The sequence below is a fragment of the Eublepharis macularius genome, chromosome 15, assembly GCF_028583425.1.
Source record: "Eublepharis macularius isolate TG4126 chromosome 15, MPM_Emac_v1.0, whole genome shotgun sequence".
Taxonomy (NCBI): domain Eukaryota; kingdom Metazoa; phylum Chordata; class Lepidosauria; order Squamata; family Eublepharidae; genus Eublepharis; species Eublepharis macularius.
This window is the reverse complement of record NC_072804.1, coordinates 54,251,565-54,275,656: the sequence shown is the minus strand read 5'-3', so window position 1 is coordinate 54,275,656 and position 24,092 is coordinate 54,251,565. Positions and strand designations below refer to the sequence as shown.

General features: G+C 49.5%; 1 protein-coding gene across 1 annotated transcript; it reads right to left on the bottom strand.

Annotated features, from left to right (window-relative positions):
* Positions 1-573: 573 nt before the first annotated feature.
* On the bottom strand, positions 574-22,003 carry NAPA (NSF attachment protein alpha). Its single transcript, XM_054999368.1, has 11 exons — positions 21,803-22,003; positions 13,096-13,178; positions 12,363-12,479; positions 10,083-10,129; positions 9,118-9,195; positions 7,469-7,524; positions 5,872-5,956; positions 5,020-5,124; positions 3,873-3,941; positions 3,418-3,468; positions 574-2,367 (listed from the first exon to the last, which is right to left on the bottom strand). Exons 1-11 carry the CDS (start codon positions 21,904-21,906, stop codon positions 2,266-2,268), a joined length of 897 nt encoding a protein of 298 aa, XP_054855343.1. The 5' UTR covers positions 21,907-22,003; the 3' UTR covers positions 574-2,265.
* Between the last annotated feature and the right edge of the window lie 2,089 nt (positions 22,004-24,092).

The following is a 24,092-nucleotide window of genomic DNA, read 5'->3' as shown; positions in this document are numbered from 1 at the left end:
AAGGTTAAGTGAGATTTGAAAGCACCCCTTGTGGAACTGGCTATTTAGGCCAAGGACTTGCAACAGGAAGATGCAGCTCTCAGCAAAGCGTGAATCCCAGTGGAACGCTGACTCCTCTATTTCCTCTTTCTCAGCTTGTATTTGAAAGTTCGAGACACCTCGTTTTAAAACTGGGGCATAACTAGGTGCAGAACTCACAGTCCCGAGAATGTTGCTTGCATTGCTTTTAAACCAAGTTGCTAGTGGCCAGGATCGTGAAAATAAAACTTCCAACGCATCTCAGCCTCGTGGAAGTTCTGAAGCCCGAGCAGGGTTTGGGGAACTGTCGCAGTTAAGAGGAAGAGGTTTCAATGACTTGCACAAAAGCAAACTTATGCAATTAAAATCTGCTTAATTAAAAGGCAGGGCAGAGTTCTGCTTTGCTTGAGGCTAGATGGCAAGGGCTAAATATTCCTAACCTCATTCGTTGAAGGCAGTTGCAATTCGCACAGAAAAAGCAGGGGAGACCCAAAATCTATCCAAATGCTGCCTCTCCATCAATGTGAAGACCAAACACACGCAGAGACAACCAGATTCAAGCATACAGTTGTGATTTATAGACATGTATAGATAGAATCACAGCCAGCGTTCAGAAATGGAACCACAACTTAGTGGGGCAATGGGGGGGGGGGGAAGGCGCCAGAATTAGTCCTCAAACACCGGGGAAAGAACAGCAAGGTACATTTGAAGACATGCAAGTCATCTAAGCTCAGAGAGAAGCAGCAGGAACTTAGAGAGAGGCTACCATGAAGACGTCATTGCGGTTTCTTTTTTCCACCCATGCAGAGTTGTTTTTAAATTACTGTCCTGTTGCCGTGTGCAAGTTTTTCACTATTAAATCAGCAGTCACTCACTGATGGACATTATAAACATGCAGAGAGCTTCCAAGTTCTCCCGCTCCCCCCCCCGCTTTCAATAATAAAAAGTTAAACATGAGAATTACTGAAGGGCAAAAGTCCCTTTAAGTGCCGACCCTTGACTCCCAGCTACATGATAAGGTTTCGTTTTGAAAGCCCAAACACAAGAGGAAACACAAGTGGGAGGACCAAAAAGGACAGAGCTTTATGGCAATGAACGCAGAACACTTGGCAGGAGGACCACTGCCCTCGAACTAAGCCTGAAGCACAGCAGCCGTGCAAAGCGAGAGGGCAGCTGCTGCACAGAGTCGCTAGCAGAGAACAGCTTTGGGACTACCCGCCACACAAATCCAAAAACGGTGGCTCCTTGCCCCACAGGCAACAGGAGAATAAATATCTTGCTTAGTTCCCCACAAGGACTAACTAGGAATATGCAGCACCACTATGTATCGACTGGGTAGGCGGGTACTAGCTTACAAAATAAGGGGAAGAGTTGGGATGGAAGCGTTTCTATCTGGGAACAAAAAGAGTTTCTTGTAAACCAGGAGAAGCTAAGTTAGCTCATACAGTGTGCAAGTTACCTAGAATGTCTGTGATTTCTCAGATCCCTGCTAGAATTTGTGAAATTTTTTTGGGGGGGGGGCGAGGCAGCCTCCATACAAGACTTGGGGGAAAGCTGAGGCAGCAGGGGCTGGCTCAAGGCTGACCCCGAGAACAGGAAGCAATTCCACTCCTGGGAAATGATACCAGGCCCAAAAAAAGGATACCAGTATCCCAAAGAAAGGAGAGGCAGCCTGGCCAACCTTGCAAAAACCTTGCTTCAAGGAGGGAGGGCTGGACCTGCTTGACAAGATGGGGACCAGAGGGCTACACTGACATGAGGCAACAGGGATCTCGCATCTCATCTGCTGTAGGGAAGAGGTTTTCTTATCCCTGGGATGTCTTCAAATAAGCTTCCTAGGGAAGAGGAAAGGAAGCTGGGGCCACAAGCTGAGCTCGCTGCAGAGACTTTTAAACATTAAACCATACACGTTATTTTAAGCTGCCAGAAAGAAATCCAGGCTGGCTTGGGAAGAGAGAGACTCTCAGACCCGGGAAGGGAAGCGCGGCGAAAACAGCGGAAATGGGAGGACTTCTTATTACAGTTTGCGTTTCTCTCCGGCTGGAGCAGTCCACAGGCATTGCTCCCTGGTCCTGTTTCCGCCATACGAAGAGACAGTGGCAGGGAAAGGGGTTATGAGATAGGGATTAAATAAACCATTTGCCATTGGAGTCCAGTTCCTTTTGCTAAGACCCCCCCCCCTTCTCCTCCACCGCTGATCCATGCAGAGTCCCGCAGAAAAGGAGCAGTGGATTGCGGGGCAGCTGCTTAACGCAGGTCCTCCTCTTCGCCCTGTATGGTTTTCTTGATGCGCAGGAGCATGGTGGTGAGCCACTGGTCCAGGCGAGAGATCGAGTCATACTCCTTGACCTGACCAAAAAAAAGCAACAAAATGGCACTCAGCAGGGCTTTTTTTCAGCGGGAACGCAGTGGAACGGAGTTCCGGCACCTCTTGAAAATGGTCACGTGGCCGGTGGCCCCGCCCCCTGATCTCCAGACAGAGGGGAGTTTAGATCGCCCTCCGCGCCATGGGCGATCTAAACTCCCCTCTGTCTGGAGATCAGGGGGCGGGGCCACCGGCCATGTGACCATTTTTGCCAAGGGAGATTTAAACTTTAAAAAACTCCTCCCCTTGTTCCAGCTGACCCAGAGGGATGTCACTGTGCGGTCCTGGAAGTGTGCGCACACTTTGCACGTGCACATGTGGTACCAGGGGCACCACCTCCTGCCAGGAGTTGCCCCCTGTGCTGGCAACCCACTGTGTTCCACCACCTCTTTTCCCAGAAAAAAAGCCCTGGCACTCAGTCTCCAACATCTGAGCCATTTCCTAAAAGAGAGGCTGTTACACATCCTAAACAGAACCACAGTCTGTACAAGCGCACAGTACTTTTGTTTGCTATAAAAAAAACGTAGATGGGGTGATCAAAAGGCCACGGCAACAAGCCCAAAGAGTGAAACCCTAGCTGGATGTGAAACTAGGAACTGCCAGTTATGCTAGGAATTGTTCCTGATTTCTACAGAATGTTGGAGCCATTGACCTCTTGGGACTCCTCTGTTAGGATGCCATTCTCTCTATTCTTTTTGTCGGCAGCTGGGATTTAGAGGGGTCTCCAACTGCCAAAAGGACTCCATCAAATTGCTTGCCCCTGCCCGCCCACCCCCATTCCAAAGAGGGCTTCTTTCATTGAAGATGGATCATTTTTTCTTGCAGCCTAAAGTTTGTCTGCCTTTTTATACAGGGGAGAGAAATACAACAAGGAGGGTAGGACTTGGCAGCCTGAGAAAGACACCTGGAGGAAAAGGAAGCCAACCCGTACCAACCCATCTTCCCAACCAAACAGACTTCTCAGTACTCAAGTTAATGAGAAATTAGCCACCACCACCCCCCTGCATTGTTCGAGGGGAGAATCAAGACCATACCGATTCAGTGTAGCTGTCTATGTTTTGTTCTTCGTGAGCATCCAGCAATTTCTGTTGGGGAGACAGGAGATCAGTTAGCTTCGTGTAGATCAGTTCAAAAGCAAAGTAACAAACAGCATCGGAGTTCCTCGCCGCCGGCTAACTTGGCTGCTCATCTGAGATTTTTTTCTTTAAGTAAGCCTTTGGACTGCCTTTAAATGAGGCTGGCTGGCCCTGCATAACCTCTTCCTCCCCCATCCTTAACCTCTGTGCACTCACAACCACCCCTAGAGGGATGTACAGACCCTCAGCCATGTGATCAGCACACGTCTTTTTCCAAGTGCGGAATCCAGGTTCCCTGGCGTACTGAAGAACGGTTTCTTATTCTAATAGATGCCTCCCACAATAGCGTGGGACCCAAACATGTTCAGCCAGACTGAAAAGACCAGATTAAAAGACGCACACAGAGGACTCACTTTAACCAGTTTACACTCCCTGGAGTCTGAGAAAGCTGGGAACATTTCTTCATACTTCTGTACAGCCAGCTGATATAAAAGCAAAAAAAAAAAGGGGGGGGGACAGAAACCCAACAGTTAGTTACTGGGTTTGGTGCAACAGTTGCTCAAGCCCCACCAGCTGCAGCCAGAGGATATCAACCCAGCACCCTGCACAAACCTCTTGGATTTTCTTTTACTTCATGGCTTCAGCCTTTAATCCCACTCCCCCCTGCCAATCTTGCATGCAGACATCTACCCTCAGCAGTTTAGCCAACCACAGGGAGAAAGACAAGGTAACGCCATGTTCCAGGCACATCTGGACAAGTCAGAATTGCATTGTCCCTTAACATCTATCCCAATCCTGCACACCCATCCACCACCCTGTGAAATTAGAAGCTGGGTGTGTGTGTGTGTGAATTGAAAGGCATCCCACATATCGTGTACAGCATGTGTTATCCGTTGCTGTGTGCATTATCTCCTAATGCTTACTCCGGAAACTTATTTTAAACTGTCAGTGGCCTGGTTTTATGGTATATGTTCATATGGCAGGCTGGGTTTTAATTAACATTTTAATGCTGTTTTATTATTTTTACATTGTAAACCAGGTTCCTGGTGAGACAGCATAATTTTTTTAAAAAATAAATAATTATCTTGCTCTCACCACACTGTATTTCTACTTTGGTTGTACCATTTTCTGCTTGCTTAACATGTCATGTTCAATACTTGGGCTTTGTTCAGATTTCTGGCTGAATTCGCTGCTTATCAGATGTCTCAGCTTTATGCTTGTTTTCAAATTTCCTGCTCCATACCCTTTTCTATCTGCTCACTGAATTTTTAACTGTCAATCACTTTTGTGCTTTGCTCAGTCAATGTCCGAACTGTTGATTATATTGTTATTTCCCTTGTGTTGTGTAATCTACCCTGGGCCTCAGTGAGAAAGGTGGAGTATAAATAAATAAAAATAATGACGTTTCATCCTGTAGACAGCATTGACTTATACTGCACAGTCCACTCAAGCGTCAAGGAGACCGGCAGACTGTAAAGAACAAATAAAAATCGCTTTCTGTAATGTGGATACAGAATTTGGCACTTTTGCCCTCCAGGAAGACAAAATGGGCTCCCAAACCTTGGCATTGAGCATATCGATACAGAAGTGACACAGGGCCGCCTTGAAGAAGTACTCCTTCGCACTGTATTTCAGGAGGGGGCTGTCCATTGCGCTGGTGCCCACCTAGATGGCCAAAGAGGAAAAGGAGAATATTATTATTATTATTATTATTATTATTATTATTATTATTCAAATTATCCAAAACACAATCAACAATAAGCAGAGGTCACATATTATTATTGATTGGACTTGCTAAGCTGATACAAGTTTCCACCGGAGACCTAAGTATCAACCAGATATCTGCGTAATATGTATGCTGTTCCAAGTAGCGCCGTCTTTTGCAGTTCTATAGGTGTTATTATTATTATTATTATTTATTCAGTGTATACAATTTATATTTATACAACCTATAGCCTGCCCTTCCCACGAGCGGGCTCAGGGCGGATTACAGCAGTAGATAAAATTACAATAAATAAACCAATAAAATCACAGACTCAAGCAAAGCTCAGAGATCCTGGTGAACAGACCCCAAGAAAGTTAAAGGCACACACCCACCCCCGATGCTCAGAGGTAGTATACCACTGAATAGCAGGTAGGGGGAGAAGAAGCAACAGCAGGAGAGGTCACTGCTGTCACGTCCCACTGGTGGGCTTCTGAGCGTGTCTGGCTGCCCACCGCCCAGTTGCCTCCAGAAGGCCAGGGGGGGAACTGTGGCCTGATTCCGCAGGGCACTCTCATTCACAGGATTTGTTGCGGCTACCAATCTATGCCACATCTCTGATTTATTCACAACTTCCACTGAGATGCACATTACGGAGGAGAGAAAGAGGGGGGGGGGGGAGAGAGAGAGAAGGATCCTAAAAACCAGACCTGCTCGTAGATCTCAATGGCCTTCTGGTATTGCTCCAGCTGAGCCGCGTAGGTGGCCACTTTCAACAAACATTTGTTAGCAGAGCTGCAAAGAAAAGGAGGAGAAGCTAAAGACATCTGTACAGGAAGGAGCAGCAGCACTCCCCACCCACCCCCACTTCTCCGACCACCCTCTCACATCCTCCAACACACGAGCTGTTGGGTACGTGGCCCCAGAAAGGCCCTGCTCGAGGAAGGATGACTGGGACTGAAAGGCAGGAAATTCGGGAGGAAGGGAATTCAGGGAGGAAGTAAAAAAGGGCCGACCCTCCCGGCAGGGATGAGGAGGAAACAAATCCGGCTGCATCACCCAGACTCCTCTTGCTTGGCAACGTGGAAATCCACATGACAAAACAAATGCCTGTCCACTCAACCCTCCCGCTTGGCTCGGGAGGAGAGAGAATTTGCAAAGCAGAACAGTGGGGGGCTTATCGGTTATCAGCCTACCTGTACTTTTCTCCAAATACCTCGTCCCTCCCTGCTTCTTTTAAATATTTTTAAACATAGTTCTTCTTCAGAGAAAAAGAAAGGCTTGGGGGCATTTACACGGAGTGACTGATAGGCATAGGAAGAGTTAAACACATAAGAGTCCTACATTCACAGTAAATCATGCCCCTCAGAGGCAATTTTTTGTTTGGACAATATGCTCTCAGAGAAGCAAGAAGGAGAACACTGCACACCCAAGGAGGTGAAGAGGGTCATTATGTCCCTGAAACTCCAGCCTGGAGGTTACCAAGGCATGCAGTCTAGCAACCAGATCATATTTTTCTAGAAGCAAGTGGAGATGGGGCCCCAGCATCAGCAGTTAAAAGGCATTCCAGGTGCCAACTACCACAAGAGGTTCCAAGAATAACACTAGATCCAGAAAGAGTAAAGAGTCCAGTAGCACCTTTAAGACTAACCAACTTTATTGTAGCATAAGCTTTCGAGAACCACAGCTCTCTTCGTCAGGTGCATCTGACGAAGAGAGCTGTTGTTCTCGAAAGCTTGTGCTACAATAAAGTTGTTTAGTCTTACAGGTGCTACTGGACTCTACTATTTTGCGACTACAGACTAACACGGCTGACTCCTCTGGAGCTAGATCCAGAAGCACCCTAGATAGTACAGCTGATGCTTCTGGACAGAGTCCAATTACCCTGCTCAAAGCATCTACCAATCTCTATCTCGTCTGGACAGACCTCAGATTCTTCCCCCTCAAAGCCTGTCACCATCTCTAGCCACCCACTCAGAGGTGCCCATGCTTCCACGGTCAAAAAGGTGGAATTGAGCCAAGCATCACCTGCCCGCTGATGACCCCTCTCAACTCTCCAGATGGTCTTTCCCAGCAACTTCATGCCAATGCACCAAAGCACAGGAAAAACAGGACAGAAGCTGACTGCATCTCTAGTGATTAATTTTTCAGGACAAAACAGCAGCAACCCAGCAACAAAGTCCAAAGTCTACCCAAGCGGGAAGAATGGAAACACTGCAATGCAACAGGTGGCCACTGCAGAGGAGGCCCTGCTGCTCTTTGACCAGACAGCAGGAAATCAGATGGGCAAAGGAGGCTTCTAGTTACCTGTTAGATTCTTCACCTTTGTAATAATCCGCAGCTTGCTCATAATGGGCTATTGCCTGGAAAGGAAGCAGACAGGAGCGCACGTTTGTGTTTGACTGCAACTTCACCTCCAAGATCAGCCAAATATCCCCAGAGAGTTCATAAGCAGGACCAAGCGGTGAAACTTCACTTTCTTGTGCACTGGGAAGCTGTAGGTGGCAGGGAGTCCAACGTGCAAGGCAACGACAGATGGGACTCCATCTAGGTTCCTTCTGTAGGTAAACTACTGTGAGCAACGCAGCTGTGCCCCCTGCAAACTCTTCCCACTCCTGGCCGTCTCAAAGATTTTATAAAACCATCCCAGGCTAAGAGGGACTTGAAAGATTTGAACTCACACTATCTAACAAAGCACAGCCAATACCTCTAGAGGCATATCAGAGTGATCACATCAAGAGACACGAGCAAGTCTCTTTTGTAATGAACTGAGCGACGACCAACACATGTGACTGGAAGAGACAGGCTTGAAACAAGACTTATCCAGACATCTTCCACATCGTTTTAAATATGTCTGCACCTCTAATTTGAGAGCCAATGATGGGTGCAGCCTTCCTTCTGAAGGACACTCCCAAGCCATGTGTGTGTTATGTGCCGTCAAGTCACCTCCAACCTATGGCGGCCCTATGAAGGAAAGATCTCCAAAACGTCCTATCATTAACAGACTTGCTCAGGTCCTGCAAACTGGAGGACATGGCTTCTTTTATTGAGTCCAGCCATCTCATTTTAGGGCTTCCTCTTTTCCTACTGCATTCCACTTTTCCTAGCATTATTGACTTTTCCAGAGAATCTTGTCTTCTCATGATGTGACCAAAGTACGATAGCCTCAGTTTTGTCATTTTAGCTTCTAGGGAGAATTCAGGCTTGACTTCATCTAGTATCCACTTAGTTGTTTTTTTGGCCATCCATGGTATCCGCAAAACTCTCCTCCAGCACCACGTTTCAAATTAATCCATTTTCTTCCTGTCAGCTTTCTTCACTGTCCGACTTTTACATCCATACATAGTAATGGGGAATGCCATAGTTTGGATTATCTTGATCTTGGTTCCCAGAGAGACATCTTTATCTCTAAGGATCTTCTCTAGCTTCCTCACAGCTGCTCTTCCAAGTCTCAATCTTCTTCTGATTTCTTCATTGCAGCCTCCTCTCTGGTTAATGATTGAGCCAAGGAATAGGAAATCTTGAACAATTTTAATTTCCTCATTGTCAACTTTAAAATTGTGTAATTCCTCAGCAGTCATTACTTTTGTCTTCTTGATGTTCAGCTGTAATCCTGCTTTGGTGCTTTCTCCTTTAACCATCAGTAGTCATTTCAAGTCTTCACTATTTTCTGCCAGTAATGTGGTGTCATCTGCGTAACTCAAAATGTTAATGTTCCTTCCACCAATTTTTACTCCACCTAGATCTAATCCCTGTCCATACTCACCTGTAAATCCTTTGGACATATCCCCCCGCTTCTGGTGCCCATGCTTTAAAAATGCTTACTCTTCAAACTTTACTCTGGTTCCAGTATCACCTGTATCCTTTTGAAGAGAAAGCCCCTTCAAGAAGTAAGGCAAGGCACTGAAATGACTTTCGTGCTACCTTGCCCTTCCGTGGATTCTCTCAGGACGTACCTTTTCTATATCCACCAGCTCCATCTCGTAGATTTCTGCTATCGTTATGTGGTGCTTGGCTGCAATGGTGAAACGGCCCTGACGGGAGAACAAAGACAGATGGATGTGAAACCCGAACCAGCATCCTGGGATATGTAAGCAGTTCTGTGCACTTTCCGTGGCTCTAAAGCAGCCTGATTTGGGGTGGCAGAATGTGGGAAACTTGGCAGTTATGCGCTACTTAGGCTTCTTTGCAAAGAGACTTGAAAAGATTTATCTATGTTACCTTAAGTGTCCTCTTGCCCAGGGTTTGGGGGAGGGAATGCATTCACACACTTTTTCCTTCATATGGCCAACAAGTAGCTAGTTTTACCTGCGCTATTTTTATCTACAGGACGGCGGGATTGCCTGCGCTCATAGAGGTTTATGCACCACTTTCAATTAACTTATTGTAAGAACGTCCAGGGATTAAGCCTTGCCAACTTTGATACACTCTTTTGATTCACTAGGCCAAGCGATCTGCATTATGCTTTAAGTACCGTCCACGCTAGGATACTGCGTCAGCTGAAAGCACCAGGCCTCCACTCGGACAATCCCCACATAAGATTTAACGCCAATCCCCTGGCAGGGCGCACAAGCCGCTTGTTCAGCCAGAAGATGTTACTCTGAAAATGCTATCAATAATTAGCTCTTCCCACCCGCAGCAGCGCCCTCCCCCACTGTTGTCTGCTTGGACCCTGCAAGTTGGAGATGATTAAAAGAGGGGTGGAGACGCTGCCACTCTCCTTACAGTTTTAACTCTCCCTCTTAAAGTACCCTGGATATCTAGATCATGCAGGCGGTGGCTTCTGGCAAGCAGGAGTCACGTCTAAACCACAGCAAGCAAGCAAAGGACAGGCTACCCTCTGCTGGGTTCGCAACCATCTCCTTATTCAAGTCAATCGACTGCTGAATTGCGCAACAGAGACGTCTCAAGACAGGCTTACCATATCTGTGTAGATCTCAATCGCTCTGAGGAGACAGTTAATGGCCTCTGTTGAGATAAGAGAGGAGTTAGCGGTTTTAACAAAATAATGTGCAGAAATAAAGCTGTCTGCCAACACTGCTCACTCCTCTGACCTCCCTGAAAGGGACAAAGCCAGGAGTTTATTCATAGCTTGCTCCCCTCCCTAGAGAAAATCAATAGCCACTTAGGGAAAATCTGCCTAGGGCTGCAGATCTTATAAGAACTGGAAGAGTTCTCCAGTTCCAACTGCTGCTTTGATGGGATTTTTTTAAAAAATCAGCACGTGCGATCTTCTGCATCCTTCCCCAGCTGGAAATTGGTACAATCCACCTTCACACATCTCCCCTCACCAAGGAAAAATTATCAACTCTGGTCGGCACAACCACAGCGGGCACTCCAGCATCAACAATAATAGCTCCCCGCTGCCCTTTTGTGGCCAGTTGGAGAACTGCAGAATTGAAAACCCATTCAGCTCAGAAGAGCATGTATTCTGTAGGCACACGGAATCAGCGAGGGTGTAAATATTGTTTAAGTAACCCTTTAGCCTCCCTGCCCCTCGCTCAAAGTGTAATTTGAACATTAACAAGGTCACAATCTAGCACACATACAGGGTCTTATATATTACTAGTTTGGTGGCTGTTTATTGTTAAAACTAACATGTTAATGGGGCTCTCATGTCAGTCATGTGTGATTAACAGTTAGGCCTGCACTGGAAACCAAGCTCTGCAGGCATAGATGATCCTGGAATGCACAGGTAACCGTTTGCTAGTTTTCCAAGCCTTGGAAAAAATTATAGCAATATAGAAAGGGTAAAAGAATTCTCATCTCTAAGCAATGAAAGTTGTACATTCCTAGGAATTAGGTACTCCAGACTTTCAAAAAGCTGTTTTTGCAGGAAGTTATTCCGACTGTGGCAATAATCTCCGCTGAACCGAGAGTTGGATGGCACTCCGGCACAAGCCGGCGGCACCAAGATCAGCAGGCAATGTTTTCCTCTCCAGGGCATGCTCAGGACGAAAAGGCAGCATGGTCTAAAGAGCAGACCGTGCCAAGCAGAAGGATGTGGACGTCAAGATGGACCTCTTTAAAGCCACATGAAAAACACTCAGGCGAGCCAACGCAAGCCTCCGATGCATCTCCGCTTTCCTCAGTTGCAACGACGAGGTCTGCTCTTTGCTCTGCCTGCCACAGGGATAATCACAAGGCAGATCTCCAAAGATTAAGCAAAATCCACAGGAGGATTACATTTTTCTTCTCGGGTTGCTCCATTATCTCCCCCGCCCGGGCAGACGCAGAAGTGGGTGCCTCGCCACCCAATTGCCCGTATCTGCCCAGTTAATGATTGCCAGCAAAGAGGCATGTGAAACCCTGGAGGAGGGACCCTCTGCCGGGAAAGGGAGAGCGGCCCTCTGACCTAGAAAGAACACTGCAGGGGGAAATAAAGGCCTGCTTGGCCTAACAGCTGTGCAGATATACAGGGTGCTAAGAAGAGAACTCAAAACAAGGTAACACCCCCCTCCCCCAAAGAAGGCTTTTAACCTTCCAGGACATCACAGCAGATGTGTGGTGGTCAGAGCGGAAGGAGAGACGCGTCACACAAGGCTCAGAGGCCCCCTCTACTCTGGCAGAGGGGCTGGCTCCATGCCTCCGTACGAAGAAGGGAGGCATCCAAGATCCTCCTTCCAAAGGTAAAACTGGAACCTTAAGATGTGGCGGATTATGTCCGCCGATCAGTGAGAGGTTGGCATCCACTGGGTCAGGGCAAAGTGTTTAACTGGCACCGATCCAGTGCCGGGGCAACTGAGGATGCCGCCTACAATGGCATCTCGGCTCACACGATGCAAGGCAGCTTTTGCTGTGTGATTCGCCGCTTCGGAGAGAAGAGTTCAGCGAGTGACATTCAGTGGCAAGTGCACTGCAAGCCCCAGAGGATGCCTGACCTGGGATATATATAACACAAACGGCTACACAGATATGCACATTTCTTCAGCAAAGTCTTAACAACTCAGTTAACCCCAGGGCTTTGCATACTCTGTCCCAGGAAGACCCAAATCCCACACTGTTAAAGAGCGAACAGATTCAACTATGTGAAAGAAAGAATTCTGCCTCCAAGATCCAGCTGTGCCGTGTACCTGAATTAGGGAACCAAGCCCCCCACACCTCTTCTCCCAAATTCCATCCTCCTGTTTCACCAGCAGGGAAGTTCACCCACCGCCACCCCCTCCCCCCCGGACGACCTGCGCCCTGCCCCAATCCCTACCTTGAGGATCAGCTTTCTTGAAAGCGTTGCCGGCATCCACAAAGCTGGTGGCCGCGTCGTGCTTGTTCTGCAACTGGAGGTGCAGCTGAGCGGCCTGGCAGAAAGCGTTCCCTGCAGCTGAGGAAGAAAGAGCAGGTGGTCACACAGTGCTTGGCACAGACGTTCTGGCACGGGCACATTGCGCCTTCAGTAAGCTGCAGTGGAAACCTCAAGTTGGAGCTCCTTAAGATGCTATCCCATCACTCTGAAACCAAGGGGAGGGTATGAGAAAGAAATGGCTTGACCGCCCCGCCTCCCAGCCCCTCGGAGGCTGCTAGCCAGTGACGGGCTGCAGAGTTCTCATTGGACATCAGATGCACCCACCCAACGCCCATCTATTCTTTTAACAGAAGCTGACAGGTGTAGGACCCAGGAAGAAAAGCGGGAAGGGTTTCCCCTCCCCACTCATCCTTCCTCTCACAAAAGTGGCTGAAAAATCTAATCTGGGCTTAGGACAGCAGCCCTTCCTACAGCGCTTGCCAGTTCCGTGGGCTGTTACAGGCTGCCTGTTCTGAAAAGTGTCTTTTCAGCGCTTGACATGGCTTTTTGGTTCTTCCCTGCTCTGGTTGTGCGTTACATACATATCTGGGCTGCAATATCAGTGAAAGGGAAGTGAGTCTGAATTGCCCAGGTGTCTGGCTCTGAGGAAGAAAGACAGAGTTTACTACAGACTAAGGAACAGGGTGCTACATACCACTCCAGTTCTTGGCCATTTTGAACATGTTGGCTGCTCTTGCGTAGATATCGCATGCTTCCTCGACCCTGGAGGAACCACCCCTAGAAACAGAACGACAGGCCGCCGCATCAGGCCACAGCACTGGCTGACAAACACGTTTAAAGAGACAGGCGGGCGGAGGCGGCAGCAAAGTCAGCAGCGATGGGGGAAGAGGGCCGTTTGGCTTGGGCTGCAAATTCAAAGGCAGCTCTCTAGTGACAGAAGTCAAAATGTAGGCATCTGGGGCTGGAGCAATGCAAAAAGGCAGGGAGAGAAAACATCCTTCCAGAGAGTGCCCCGGGAAGGTTTTATGCCAAACTTAGTAGTGTAATGGAAGCAAAGAGACAACATTTCCCCTTTGGCAGGACAACTGCAGAATCAGAGGAGGATTCGGGATTCTCAGGTGGCAGCTCAGGCTCCTCGAGTTCTGCAGAGGCAGCCAACAAGAGGAGGCTCTGAGAGCTCCAAGTGCGGGCACACAGAGGAGGCCTTGGCAGGGCCAGGGACCACAGCAAAACCACCCCCTGCATTTTCTCCTGTGGTTGTAATGAGAAAGACAGCAGCCCAACTGGTACAGACTTGAGTGTGGTCAGAAGTTTGAGGCCTCCGTGCTTCCTGCCTTGAGGCTCCTGCCATCGCACGAGCCAGGCCTTTGGAGTCAAGACCAGCCCACGTGCAGTAGTTGAAATCATGTGTTTGGTTTCTATTGTATTTTCATGCTAGGCTTTAATGGTGTAAGCTTATTTGGGAACATTGGGAGGGAAAAGCAGCAAATAGCTACACTAAGTAAGGCGGGCAGAGATCTGTTTGTAGGCAAAGATGAACTCAAGCAACACTGTGCCTTACGCACGCTACTGAAACTGGGCTGGCAACCCCAGTCTAAAACAACACCGAAAAAAGAATTAAGAGATTTATAACACCCAATCCACCTTGCCTCAATTATTCTACCAAGGACCTTTTCAAGCAAGAAGCCATAGATGTTCAACCAGCGGAAAAATTGGACTGGATCCCACCACTCCACTCAATTAAGTGCAAAGACTTCCATCTTTTCTGCTGAAAAAGGATCTGCATTTAGCCTGGTGGAATGACGGAATCCAGGCTATAATTTCTGAACAGAAAAGATGCCTTGTCTTACCCCTTTTTCCACTACTGTCTGACTCTACCCTATTACTCTTCGTCAAATCCCGACCTCTCCCTCAATCTACTTCATTGGGAACCTCTTCACCACATTGCAGAAAAGCTCCTCTTGGATACAGGAAAGTACACAAATAAGAGATTTATAACCTGCTTTTCAGTGCCATGTGTGCGGTGGAGTATCATTACATACTAGTTGCTGGGGGACAGTGGAGATAATATTACTTGTTCAGCCTGCTTGAGGATTTCCTAGGGACTTCGAGTTAGCCAGGGTGGAAACCAGGATGCTGAATTTGATATGACACCCCCCTCCCTCCCCCACCCCCCGGTCTAATCTAGCACTGTTCTTTCGGGATTCTTAATCTCTACAACTGCCAAAAGCAGCAAGTGACCACAGAGTAAGCAAAATGCTTAGCACAAAACAGGGATATTAACACAAATCTACATCAGAAAGTCTGCCTAAACTGAAAAGTTTAAGTGTCCCCAAATAAAAATGTCCTCAATAATCCTGGCAGTAAAGGTAAAGGTGCAAGCACCGAGTCATTACTGACTCATGGAGGGACGTCGCATCATGACGTTTTCTTGGCAGAATTTTTTTTATGGGGTGGTTTGCCATTGCCTTCCCCAGTCATCTACACTTTACCCCCCAGGAAACTGGGTACTCATTTTACCGACCTCGGAAGGATGGAAGGCTGAGTCAACCTTGAGCCGGCTATATGAACCCGGCTTCCGCCAGGATCGAACTCAGGTCGTGAGCAGAGCTTGGGCTGCAGTACCGCAGCTTACCACTCTGCGCCACGGGGCTCTTTTTAAATCCTGGAAGTACACAAATCAAAAGTGAAAAGCACAACCGCCTGGGCCAATTCAACCCTACAGTTTGCGGAGTGCTTGCTCCCATTTCGATCGTGAGAAAAGATGTCACTGGAAGCAAGATTGTGCATAGTTCTGCACCGCCACAAAACCCAAACTGTGTTTGTCCTGCACTACCAAACCTCCAAGACTTCTGTAATATTCTCTCTACCCACCCAGCACAGGCAGACTTTAGAAAATTTCTTCACCGGAAGCTCAAGATTCATTCCCTCTGAAAATTGCCATGACCGACCTTGCCAAAAAGTTTAAGCTTCAGCAAAGTAAATATCGTGGTTTGAAGAACAAGCTTTTCCAGCCCTGTCTTGAAGAGGAAAGGGGATGGGGGTGGGGGGTGGGGAGGCAGCTAAGCGCCAATTCACAGCTTAAAGAATTTTTAAAACGCATACAGGTTAAGCCCCTCGGTCATTTACAAAAAAATGTACAGAATCCAGTTTGGAAAGCTTCCAAGCTATGAGTAGCTAGAAAAGTTGGGTATGATCAGCTTTCAGCCTCCAAGTAAAAGCAAGATCTCAGCTACGCGTTCGCTCACTAGTACTGGGTGCAAAATTCCTGGGGTGGAGGCATGCAGCTGTGGCATGGGGCGCAACGAAGGTACGCTCAAGACCCGCTTCAGCTACAGAATCCCCCTTCGGAAACCTGCAGCAGCCCAAGTCCCCTAGGCATGCAGTTAGCCAAAGCGTATGGCTGAAAGACAACATATGCAGGGATGAGGACACCTATTAAGCACTCTAGGGGAGAGATACACACAAGGCCTGAACATTAAGATACACTTCAGAGGTCCTGTTGCGCATTTCTATGTACTACAGCGAGGCAGATGGACATAAAGGCTCAGATCCAGGGGTAATTTCCACTGATGGGAAGGGTTTCTTCTACCCAACCTACTCACGGTGCTGTTGTGAGGACAAAATATGCCAAGGGGAGATCAAATTAATCCTTAGATTTTCATGCCTCTAAGAAATACGGCTGAAAATATGACCAACTTTACAGGCTGTCAGGACAAAGAGAAAAGAGCAAGAGTCCAGGAGCACCTTTAAGACTAATAAAATTTGTGGCTAAGGTGCTACTGGACTCTTGCTCTTTTCTACTGCTACAGACAGACTAACACGGCTACCCATCTTGATCTAGGACAAAGAGACAGCACTATAGCACTGAAAGAGATAAGAGCATCACAAGACAACCTTTTAACCCTCAAAATGTTTCTCAACTGAAACCACCTCAAGAGTTTAAAAATCAGCTGGGGAAAAGCTGCATGCACACACCGATTTCAGCCTACTAAAGAACCTCCTCGTAATGCCCTCCAGAGTGATCTTTCAAGACTTTGTGACTTATTGCAATGAAGGTCTGTCTCCCTGACAGGGCCCAGCCCGTTTAACCATATGGACTCCATTCTGGGAACTAGAGATCTCTTGGGAAATTAGAAGGACATCATCTGTCAGAACTACGACACCCAGAATTCCATGGTTTTCTCCCATGACGCTTGCAGCCTGATCTGGTGTCTCCCCTCCCCTCACACATTTCCTGACTTCCAGTTACAGAAGGCATTACGTGATTCTCTCTCCAAGCGGAGATCGTGAGAGGAGCTGCAGCCCCACTGATTCTACAGAAATAATTCCAGGGAGCAGAAATGAGGGCTCAGTGTTCAAGCTCTCTCCTCTGTTTTATCATCTCTTTCTCTGTGTGCACACACACACCCAAGCAACTGACTCCCTCCCATTCTCCAGCCACTGAAGCATCAGTCGCTCCTTTGCAGCCTTTAAAAAAATCTTCCAGTTTTTCAGTTCCCTGATGCAGAGGTGTTCGGCCTCTCTAGGCTTGGATGCGTGTGATGTGCAAGGCAGGAAAAAACCTCAACCCTGAGTCACCAGCTTCATCAGCTGTCCTCTGTTCCCTACCTCCCCCCTACCCTTGCACAAGGCAGCTGCTGGCTGATGCTCCAGTAACAGACACTGCAGGCGTGAGCCGACACTCTCGCCTTCCCCACCCACAGGTTACATCCCCTGGCTGCAGCATTTCCCCTCCCTTTGCAAGGGAGGGGAAATAAAGCACAAAAGGAGCAGGTTGTCTTCACTGGGCAACAAGAGGACGCAGGGTGTTCTGAGAGGACGCCTGCACAGTTCAAGAAAAAAGCTCCCTTTCTACAGCTTGGTTTTTCCACTGCACTAAAGTGAATGCTCTCCCTTCCATTTAATTAATCGGAAACCCAGACGGAGTTCTTCTACCTTTGCCAACATGACAGAATTGATTTGACAATTAAAAGGAACGGGTTTTGACTGAGGTAGGGCAGAACTTGGGTGTGGAAGGAGCTGGCTGCCCATCAGGGATACACGACAGAGAGAGGTTCTCAGGGAAGGCTGAACTCCCTGCCAGGCACCAAATCTGTTTCTCTCTTAGTACTTGCCCTGCCCTAGCCCAGGTAAGCCTGGTCTTGACAGATTTCAAAAGCTAAGCAGGGTCGGCCATGGTTAGTATTTGGATGGGAGACCTCCAATGAAGTCCAGGGTTGCAGAGGCAGGCAATGGCAAACCACCTCTTGCCATGAAAAACCCACCAGGGGTTGCCATAAGTCAGCTATGACTTGAGGGCTCTCCCCACCACCACTATTACTTAGGGTCAAACCACCTTCTCACTTCCCAGGACTCATTCAACCAAGGGACATCCAATTCCTTCCAGCTCTTTCAGTTGTTCAAGGTAGCAGCCCCTCCCCTCCACCAGGCCTGCGTTCTACTGAGCTCTTAATTGCTAACCTGCTGTCAGCAATGGCCCTTTCAAGGTCTTCTTTTACGGTTATTCTCCCCTCCTCCCAACAGCACTCCAAAACTATTTGTTCAAGTACCTAAGAGTAAAGCGGGTGGTTTATGTCAGCCACAAAGCCAGGCCACCCACATACAAGACACAGTCTTTTTTTAACCCAAAGGACACCGCAGGCACATAGGGAAAAAATATTGTGTCACCCTGCCCTCCCCCCAAATACGATCTGATAGGGACTGGGTATGCCCAGAGCTTTGCCAGTCAGCCGCCACTGAAAAGGGGGGATGGGGTGAGAGGGAAACCATCCTGCTCAAATAGAGCTTCGGGTATCCAGATGCATTCCTCCCGGACTCTCTCATACAGCACAGAGAAGGAGAGGTAAACACACCCTTCTCCTGCAAAATACCACTCAAGTTCTGGGCTACATGGGCATGTTCCTGCTCACCAAGCCCCAAGCCTCAGCAGTCTGCACCACAGGCAACTGTCCTCCAATGCCAGACAGCCAGAAGTCAAAACCATGTAAGCAGGAAGATGCTCCTCTATCCCTGGAGATAAGCAGTCTCATGCTACTAGTGGTCGTGGTGAGGGATTCTCCGCTGTTTGTTCATATGTGCACGCAGCCCAATTCCTCCCAGGCTCCCAGCTTCTAATTAACATCAGCAGACGATGCCTCCCTCTGCGTCACTGGCACCCACAAGTAAGTGGTGGAAACCCTCTGCCACACACAATTCAGTCTGCTCCTCTGGCCAAGAGATGATCTGTCTTCATTCTTCGCTCCATGCCAGGCCCATCCGCATGTTTCCAGCCAGGCATGTGATAATTCAAGGCGGGCAAATGGCTGAAGTTGATTCTTGACTGGCAACATACACACCCAGACCTTTCCCTTCAGAGGCAGCTATGCTTTACCACATTCTTCCATCTATCTCAAGCGCATTGCCCCTCCAAAGAACGACGCCTGCCTGAAAAAAGCCGACAGAGCCCCGTTCTACACAGGCTTATATGGAAGAGCCCCACTGAGTTCAAGAGGAACCAGGGGATGTAGGAATTCAGATGCCAATGAGTGCATTCTGCAATCAGGTACGCACCGGGTGAAACCAGCAAAACACCCCAGGATTACGCCGCCTCGGCAGCCTTGCCAACCATCATCCATTTCCGGCACACACTGTTAACCCCAGCACATGACTACCTCTGCCTTGCACAAGCCTTTGTCCCAAGCACGGGGCTCCCTGCTGCCCTCTAGGACACGTAGCTGGGACTCAACTGCGCTTCTCCTCCTTTGGCAGCTGGCCATGAACACAAGCCACGACAAACTGGCTTGGGTGCCTCAAAGGCCTCTTCCTGCAGCTCCCACCAGCAGCTCCACCCCAGTTGTCCCACTGGGGCACAGCAAGAGATGATGAGGGAACAGGAGAAACAAGCAGGAGTGGAAACTGTCAAGCCATTTATCTGAGAAAAGAGGGGCGCCAGGACGATCCTGGATGTGACAGGTCAGCCACAGCGTTCAGGGCACGTTGGACTTTGCAGGCGGATCTCAGGGGGAGAGTGGCCTTTTGATGGCTTTTACAGTGAAGTCTGTCCCAGCTCCCCGCCCCAATTTATCTTTCACAACCATTTTTGAAGGACAGGTTTTGGAGAAAATTCTTCCAGCTCCCATCTATGGTGCTCCCACCATCATGAGTAGGTAAGCAGGCTCTGCAAGGGGGCGATCCTAGGTTCTGCTTCCAGTCATAAGCTCTCAGGTGGAAAGTGCTGGAAAAGACCTTTCTCTGTCTGAGACCCTGGAGAGCCCCTGCCAGTCACAGCAGGCAATGCTGAACGAGATGGACCAGCCGCTTGACACTGCCTAAGGCAGCTTTGTCCGCACCTCCGGCACCTTTCCCCTTTCTCACTGCAGCTCCCTGAAGCAAACGCTCTTTCATCTCCGGAACAGTATGGCCACCGGCTGCTCCCACCTCCCAGCTTGCTCCAACATGACTCCCCATTTCCTCTCCTAAGTGTGCAGTTGACTGAACAAACCTTGGCCGGTTATAGGAGGTGGATCAGTTACTATGAAAGTGGTAGCGGAACCCCACTGCATCCACAGTCCCTCCATGGCGGACCCTGACACAAGTGCTTCAGCCAACCAGCCCACATGCTTGCAGCCAGAACACCCACCAGCTGCCCAACTCTAGCCTCTTATCTTCTAACCGCTTCTGCTTCGTCATTACCATTTTCTATACCAACTTTCTGAACTGCCAACTTTCACCCCGTTATTCCTCCCTGACAATGCCACCCTGTCTCAGCTCTCCTCTCCACAACTGCCAAAGCCCAACATGCAGGCACCAGCACCAAATGAACCCCACTGCCCAGTGCTTTGCTTGGTAATTATTGGAACCGGCTGGCCCTTCCCTTCTTTATCAAACTCACTTGCTTCTAGGCAGTTTCTCCACTTCCAGAGTGCTTTCTTATTCCTAGCATCACCTGCCCTTTGCCCAACATACCCCCCTCCCAGCCCCTATTTCTCTGTCCCTCTGTATTCCCATCTATCCCCTCACTGAATACCTCCCTGCCACAAATGCCCCTCCACCTCTTTCCTTGACTCCCACCCACCACCTCCACCCTCAGCAACCCCTTCACCTCAACCTGCTTCCTCCCCTATCCCTTCCAAGCCCCCCCCACTTACACATGCCAGACCACTTCGCCCCTTTCCTGACCCCCCTGTGGTACTTCTAGGCTTCCACTCTGCCACTCCGCCCCACAGATGGCTCCACTTCCTCAGCCCACTGGACCCTCCTCCCCCCAGCAGAATTCCATCCCTTCCACAGCCATCTTATCGGACCTCCCCACCCCCCCCACCCCCATCCCTGCAAACAATGACATCCTGGACAAAGTTACAACCATTGGCTTGAAAAAAAGGTGTAACTCTGGCTGCGATTTGCACCATCAGCCCCTCTCCCCTTCCTCCTTTCAGGGTCCTCCACATACATACGTAGATGTGTTCTCTCCTCCTGCCCAAGCTTAACATAGTGAAATAAATAACAACAACAACTGCACATAAATACAGTCCTTCTGGACAGATTAGTGCCCCACTCAGAATGGTGAACAAAGTCAGGGTTATTATTCCCCCCCACAATACAGCTGGGGAGATGAGGCTGCGAGAGGTACCCAAGGCCAACTGCTGAGCTCATGGCAGTTGTGAGAGTCAAACCAGCAGAAGTGCCAATTTACAACCCAGCCACTTAACCACTATGCTACAGCAGTTCTCATATTAATAACAACTGCACTTATATATTGCTCTTCTAGACAGATTAGTGCCCCATTCAGAGCAGAGGACAAACTCAGTGTTGTTATTATCCCCACAATACAGCTGGGGAGCTGGGGCTGAGAGGAGGGGCTTAGCTAAGGCCACCTGCTGAGCTCATGGCAGGAGTGGGAGTCGAACCAGCAGAAGTGCCGATTTACAACCCAACCACTTAACTCCTATGCTACAGTGGCTCTCAACAAGTAAAGGTGAGAGATTCAGATTAGGACCTGGGAGATCCCGGTTTGAATCCCCGCTCTTCCAAAGAAGCTTGCTGGGTGACCTCAGGACGGTCACATACTCTCAGCCTAGCCTACCTCACAGGGTGGTTGTGGAGATAAAAAGGGGAAGAGAATGATGTAAGCCGCTTTGGAGAAAAGCAGGGTATAAACACAGGGTCCTTCCTCCAGCACCAGCGAGAACCTTCCCTCAATAACCCTAGGGTTGCCAGCTCCAGGTCGGGAGATTCCTGGAGATTTAAGGGGTAGAGCCTAGAAGGGCAGGGTTTGGGGAAGGACCTCAGTGAGGTGTAATGCCCTAGTGTCCACTCCCTCCTCCCAAAGTAGCCATTTTCTCCAGGGGCCTGGAGATGAACGATAATTCTGAGAGATCTCCAGGCCCCACCTAGAGGTTGGCAACACCCCCTCCGCTCACCCGAAGAGGCCCGAGAAGAAGCCTTGGGAGCCGCGCACTTTTTTGTCGGCCTCCGCCAGGAGCTGCAGCGCCTCCTTCTCCTTGCCGCTGGTGTCCATGGCCATGGCCGGCTGAGCCTGAAGGGGAAGCGAAGACGCGGCCGCTCTGCCTCTCTCCGCCCGTCGCCCGTCTTCGCCCTGACGGAGCTGCCGCCGCGTTACGTCACCGCGCGCACGCCCCCTTTTGCGTCCTCACGCACGGCCGCCCCTCACGTGACAGGGGCGAGGAGCGACGCCTAGGGGCGCCCCCCTCACGTGACCACCGCTTTGCTGATTCACGGGGCGGTCGCACAACGGCGCGCGCAGTCGGGCTGGGCGGGGCGGCTGCGGTGGTTGCCAACCTCGAGGTGGGGGCATGGCGATCTCTCGATATGACCTCCCGGTGGATTTCCAGGCTCGATTCTCCTGGAGAAAATGGCAGTTTTAGAGGGTGGACTCTTATGATGCCTCATCCCTGCAGGAAATGATTTGAACGTTTTCCACATTCACCCCTCCAGATTCCCTAATGAGGGTTGCCAACCTCCAGGTGGGGCACAGCGAGCTCCTGGAATTATAGTGGCTCTCCAGGCTTGGTTCCCCTGGAGAAAATGGCATCTCTAGAGCCTCTAGAGGGTGGAATATGGTGCCACATCCCTGCAAAATCTAAGGTGTGTGAGAGTACCTTGAAGTGTGACCAATAGAGAATGGGGGAAAGAGCAAGAGCCCAGTAGCACCTACAATACTAACAAAATTTGTGGTTGGGTACGAGCTTTCGTGATTCACAGCTCAGATACCTGATATCTGAAGAAGTAAGCTATGACTCACGAAAGCTCATACCCTACCACAAATTTTGTTAGTATTGTAGGTGCTACTGGACTCTTGCTCTTTTCTACTGCCACAGGCAGACTAACACGGCTACCCAGCATAATCTCTCTAGAGGAGGCAGCATTAGGTTCTCCAACGCTGGTTTAAGGTAGGTAGTCTCATTGAGCCCCTCCCAAACACCCTCAGCCTCTATGCTAGGGAAGTTTTCTGACCTCTCTTTAATATTTCACTCCAGGGAAACGCGATCCCATTGCTTCCGCAAGTGTCGCGATGCATCTCATGCAGCGAGAATTTCCAGGGCCTTTCATTAAGATTTAGGATGCTCTTGTTCAGGGCTTTTTTTTCTGGGAAAAGACGTGGTGGAACTCAGTGGGTTGCCAGCACAGGGGGCAACTCTTGGCAGGAGGTGGTGCCCCCGGTACCACATGTGCGGTGCAAAGTGCATGCAGGTTTCCAGGACCAATGACGTCACTTTGGGTCAACAAGCTGCAACAAGGGGGGAGTTTTTAAAAGTTAAAACGCCCTTGGCAAATGTGTCCATTTTCAAGAGGTTTGGGAACTCCGTTCCACTGCCTTCCAGCTGAAAAAAAAAGCCCTGCCCTTGTTAATATTTTCTTTACTGCCAGTGGTACAAGCGGGAGTGTAACAGGGGCCAGTCCTTACCAAGCAGATTCCCAGGCAGCATCTGGGTAGCTCCTTCAGCTGCACTCCCAGTTGCCTTCGGCTGTCTGTTCAAGCTGCCCCCCCCCCGCCCCAGTCCGCTGCCGCCTCATCTCCAGGCAAGGCTTGCCAGACTCCAGGTGGGTCCTGGAGTTCTCCCGGACTGCGAAAGATCAGTTACCCTGAAGACAATGGCAACTTCAGAGGGTGGACTCTGTGGCAACGCATCTCTGCTGAGCGCCCCCCCCCGCTCCCTAGCCCCAAATCAGCAGGAATTTCTTTAGCGACAGCTGGAAACCCTGTTCCAAGCCCTAAAGCGCATCTCATTCAAAAACGCAGAGAAGCCTTCCCATTATTAAAAAAAAGACCCACGCCTCGCCATTAGCGCTCATTGCGCTTTTCAGTTCATCATCATGCAAGATTCCTAGCAAAGGCGTGCGGGGCGGAGCGACCATAGCGCTGAGAAGATGCGGAAAGCAATGGGAAGACGTGAGGATGGAAAAGTGGCCAAGTCCGGCCCTCTCGCCTCTTAGAGGTTAGCCCTCTTTTGGGAGAGGCACCTGCGTCTTCCAGCGGTTGCGCATCCCTCCCCTCCCCACCAGCAGGCGTAGATCTCTGCCTGTGTGACACTCGGCAAGTAGGAAGAGCCCTGCCCGGACCGAAGAACTAGCCGACGAAAGGAGCCTCTAGCCGTAAAGAGGGGGTCGGTGTTCGCTCCCCAAAGCGCAGCGCTCCAAGCGCAACCGCCGCCTCTTGCCCGGGCCAGCTTGAGAAAGGGCGGCGGCAGG

Coding starts and splice junctions, on each gene's coding strand:
- NAPA (XM_054999368.1), bottom strand. CDS start 21,906: ATGGCCATGGACACCAGCGGCAAGGAGAAGGAGGCGCTGCAGCTCCTG. Junction 9,196..10,082: donor TTGAGATCTACACAGATATG/GTAAGCCTGTCT, acceptor TTCTCCCGTCAG/GGCCGTTTCACCATTGCAGC. Junction 7,525..9,117: donor AGCTGGTGGATATAGAAAAG/GTACGTCCTGAG, acceptor CTTCCTTTCCAG/GCAATAGCCCATTATGAGCA.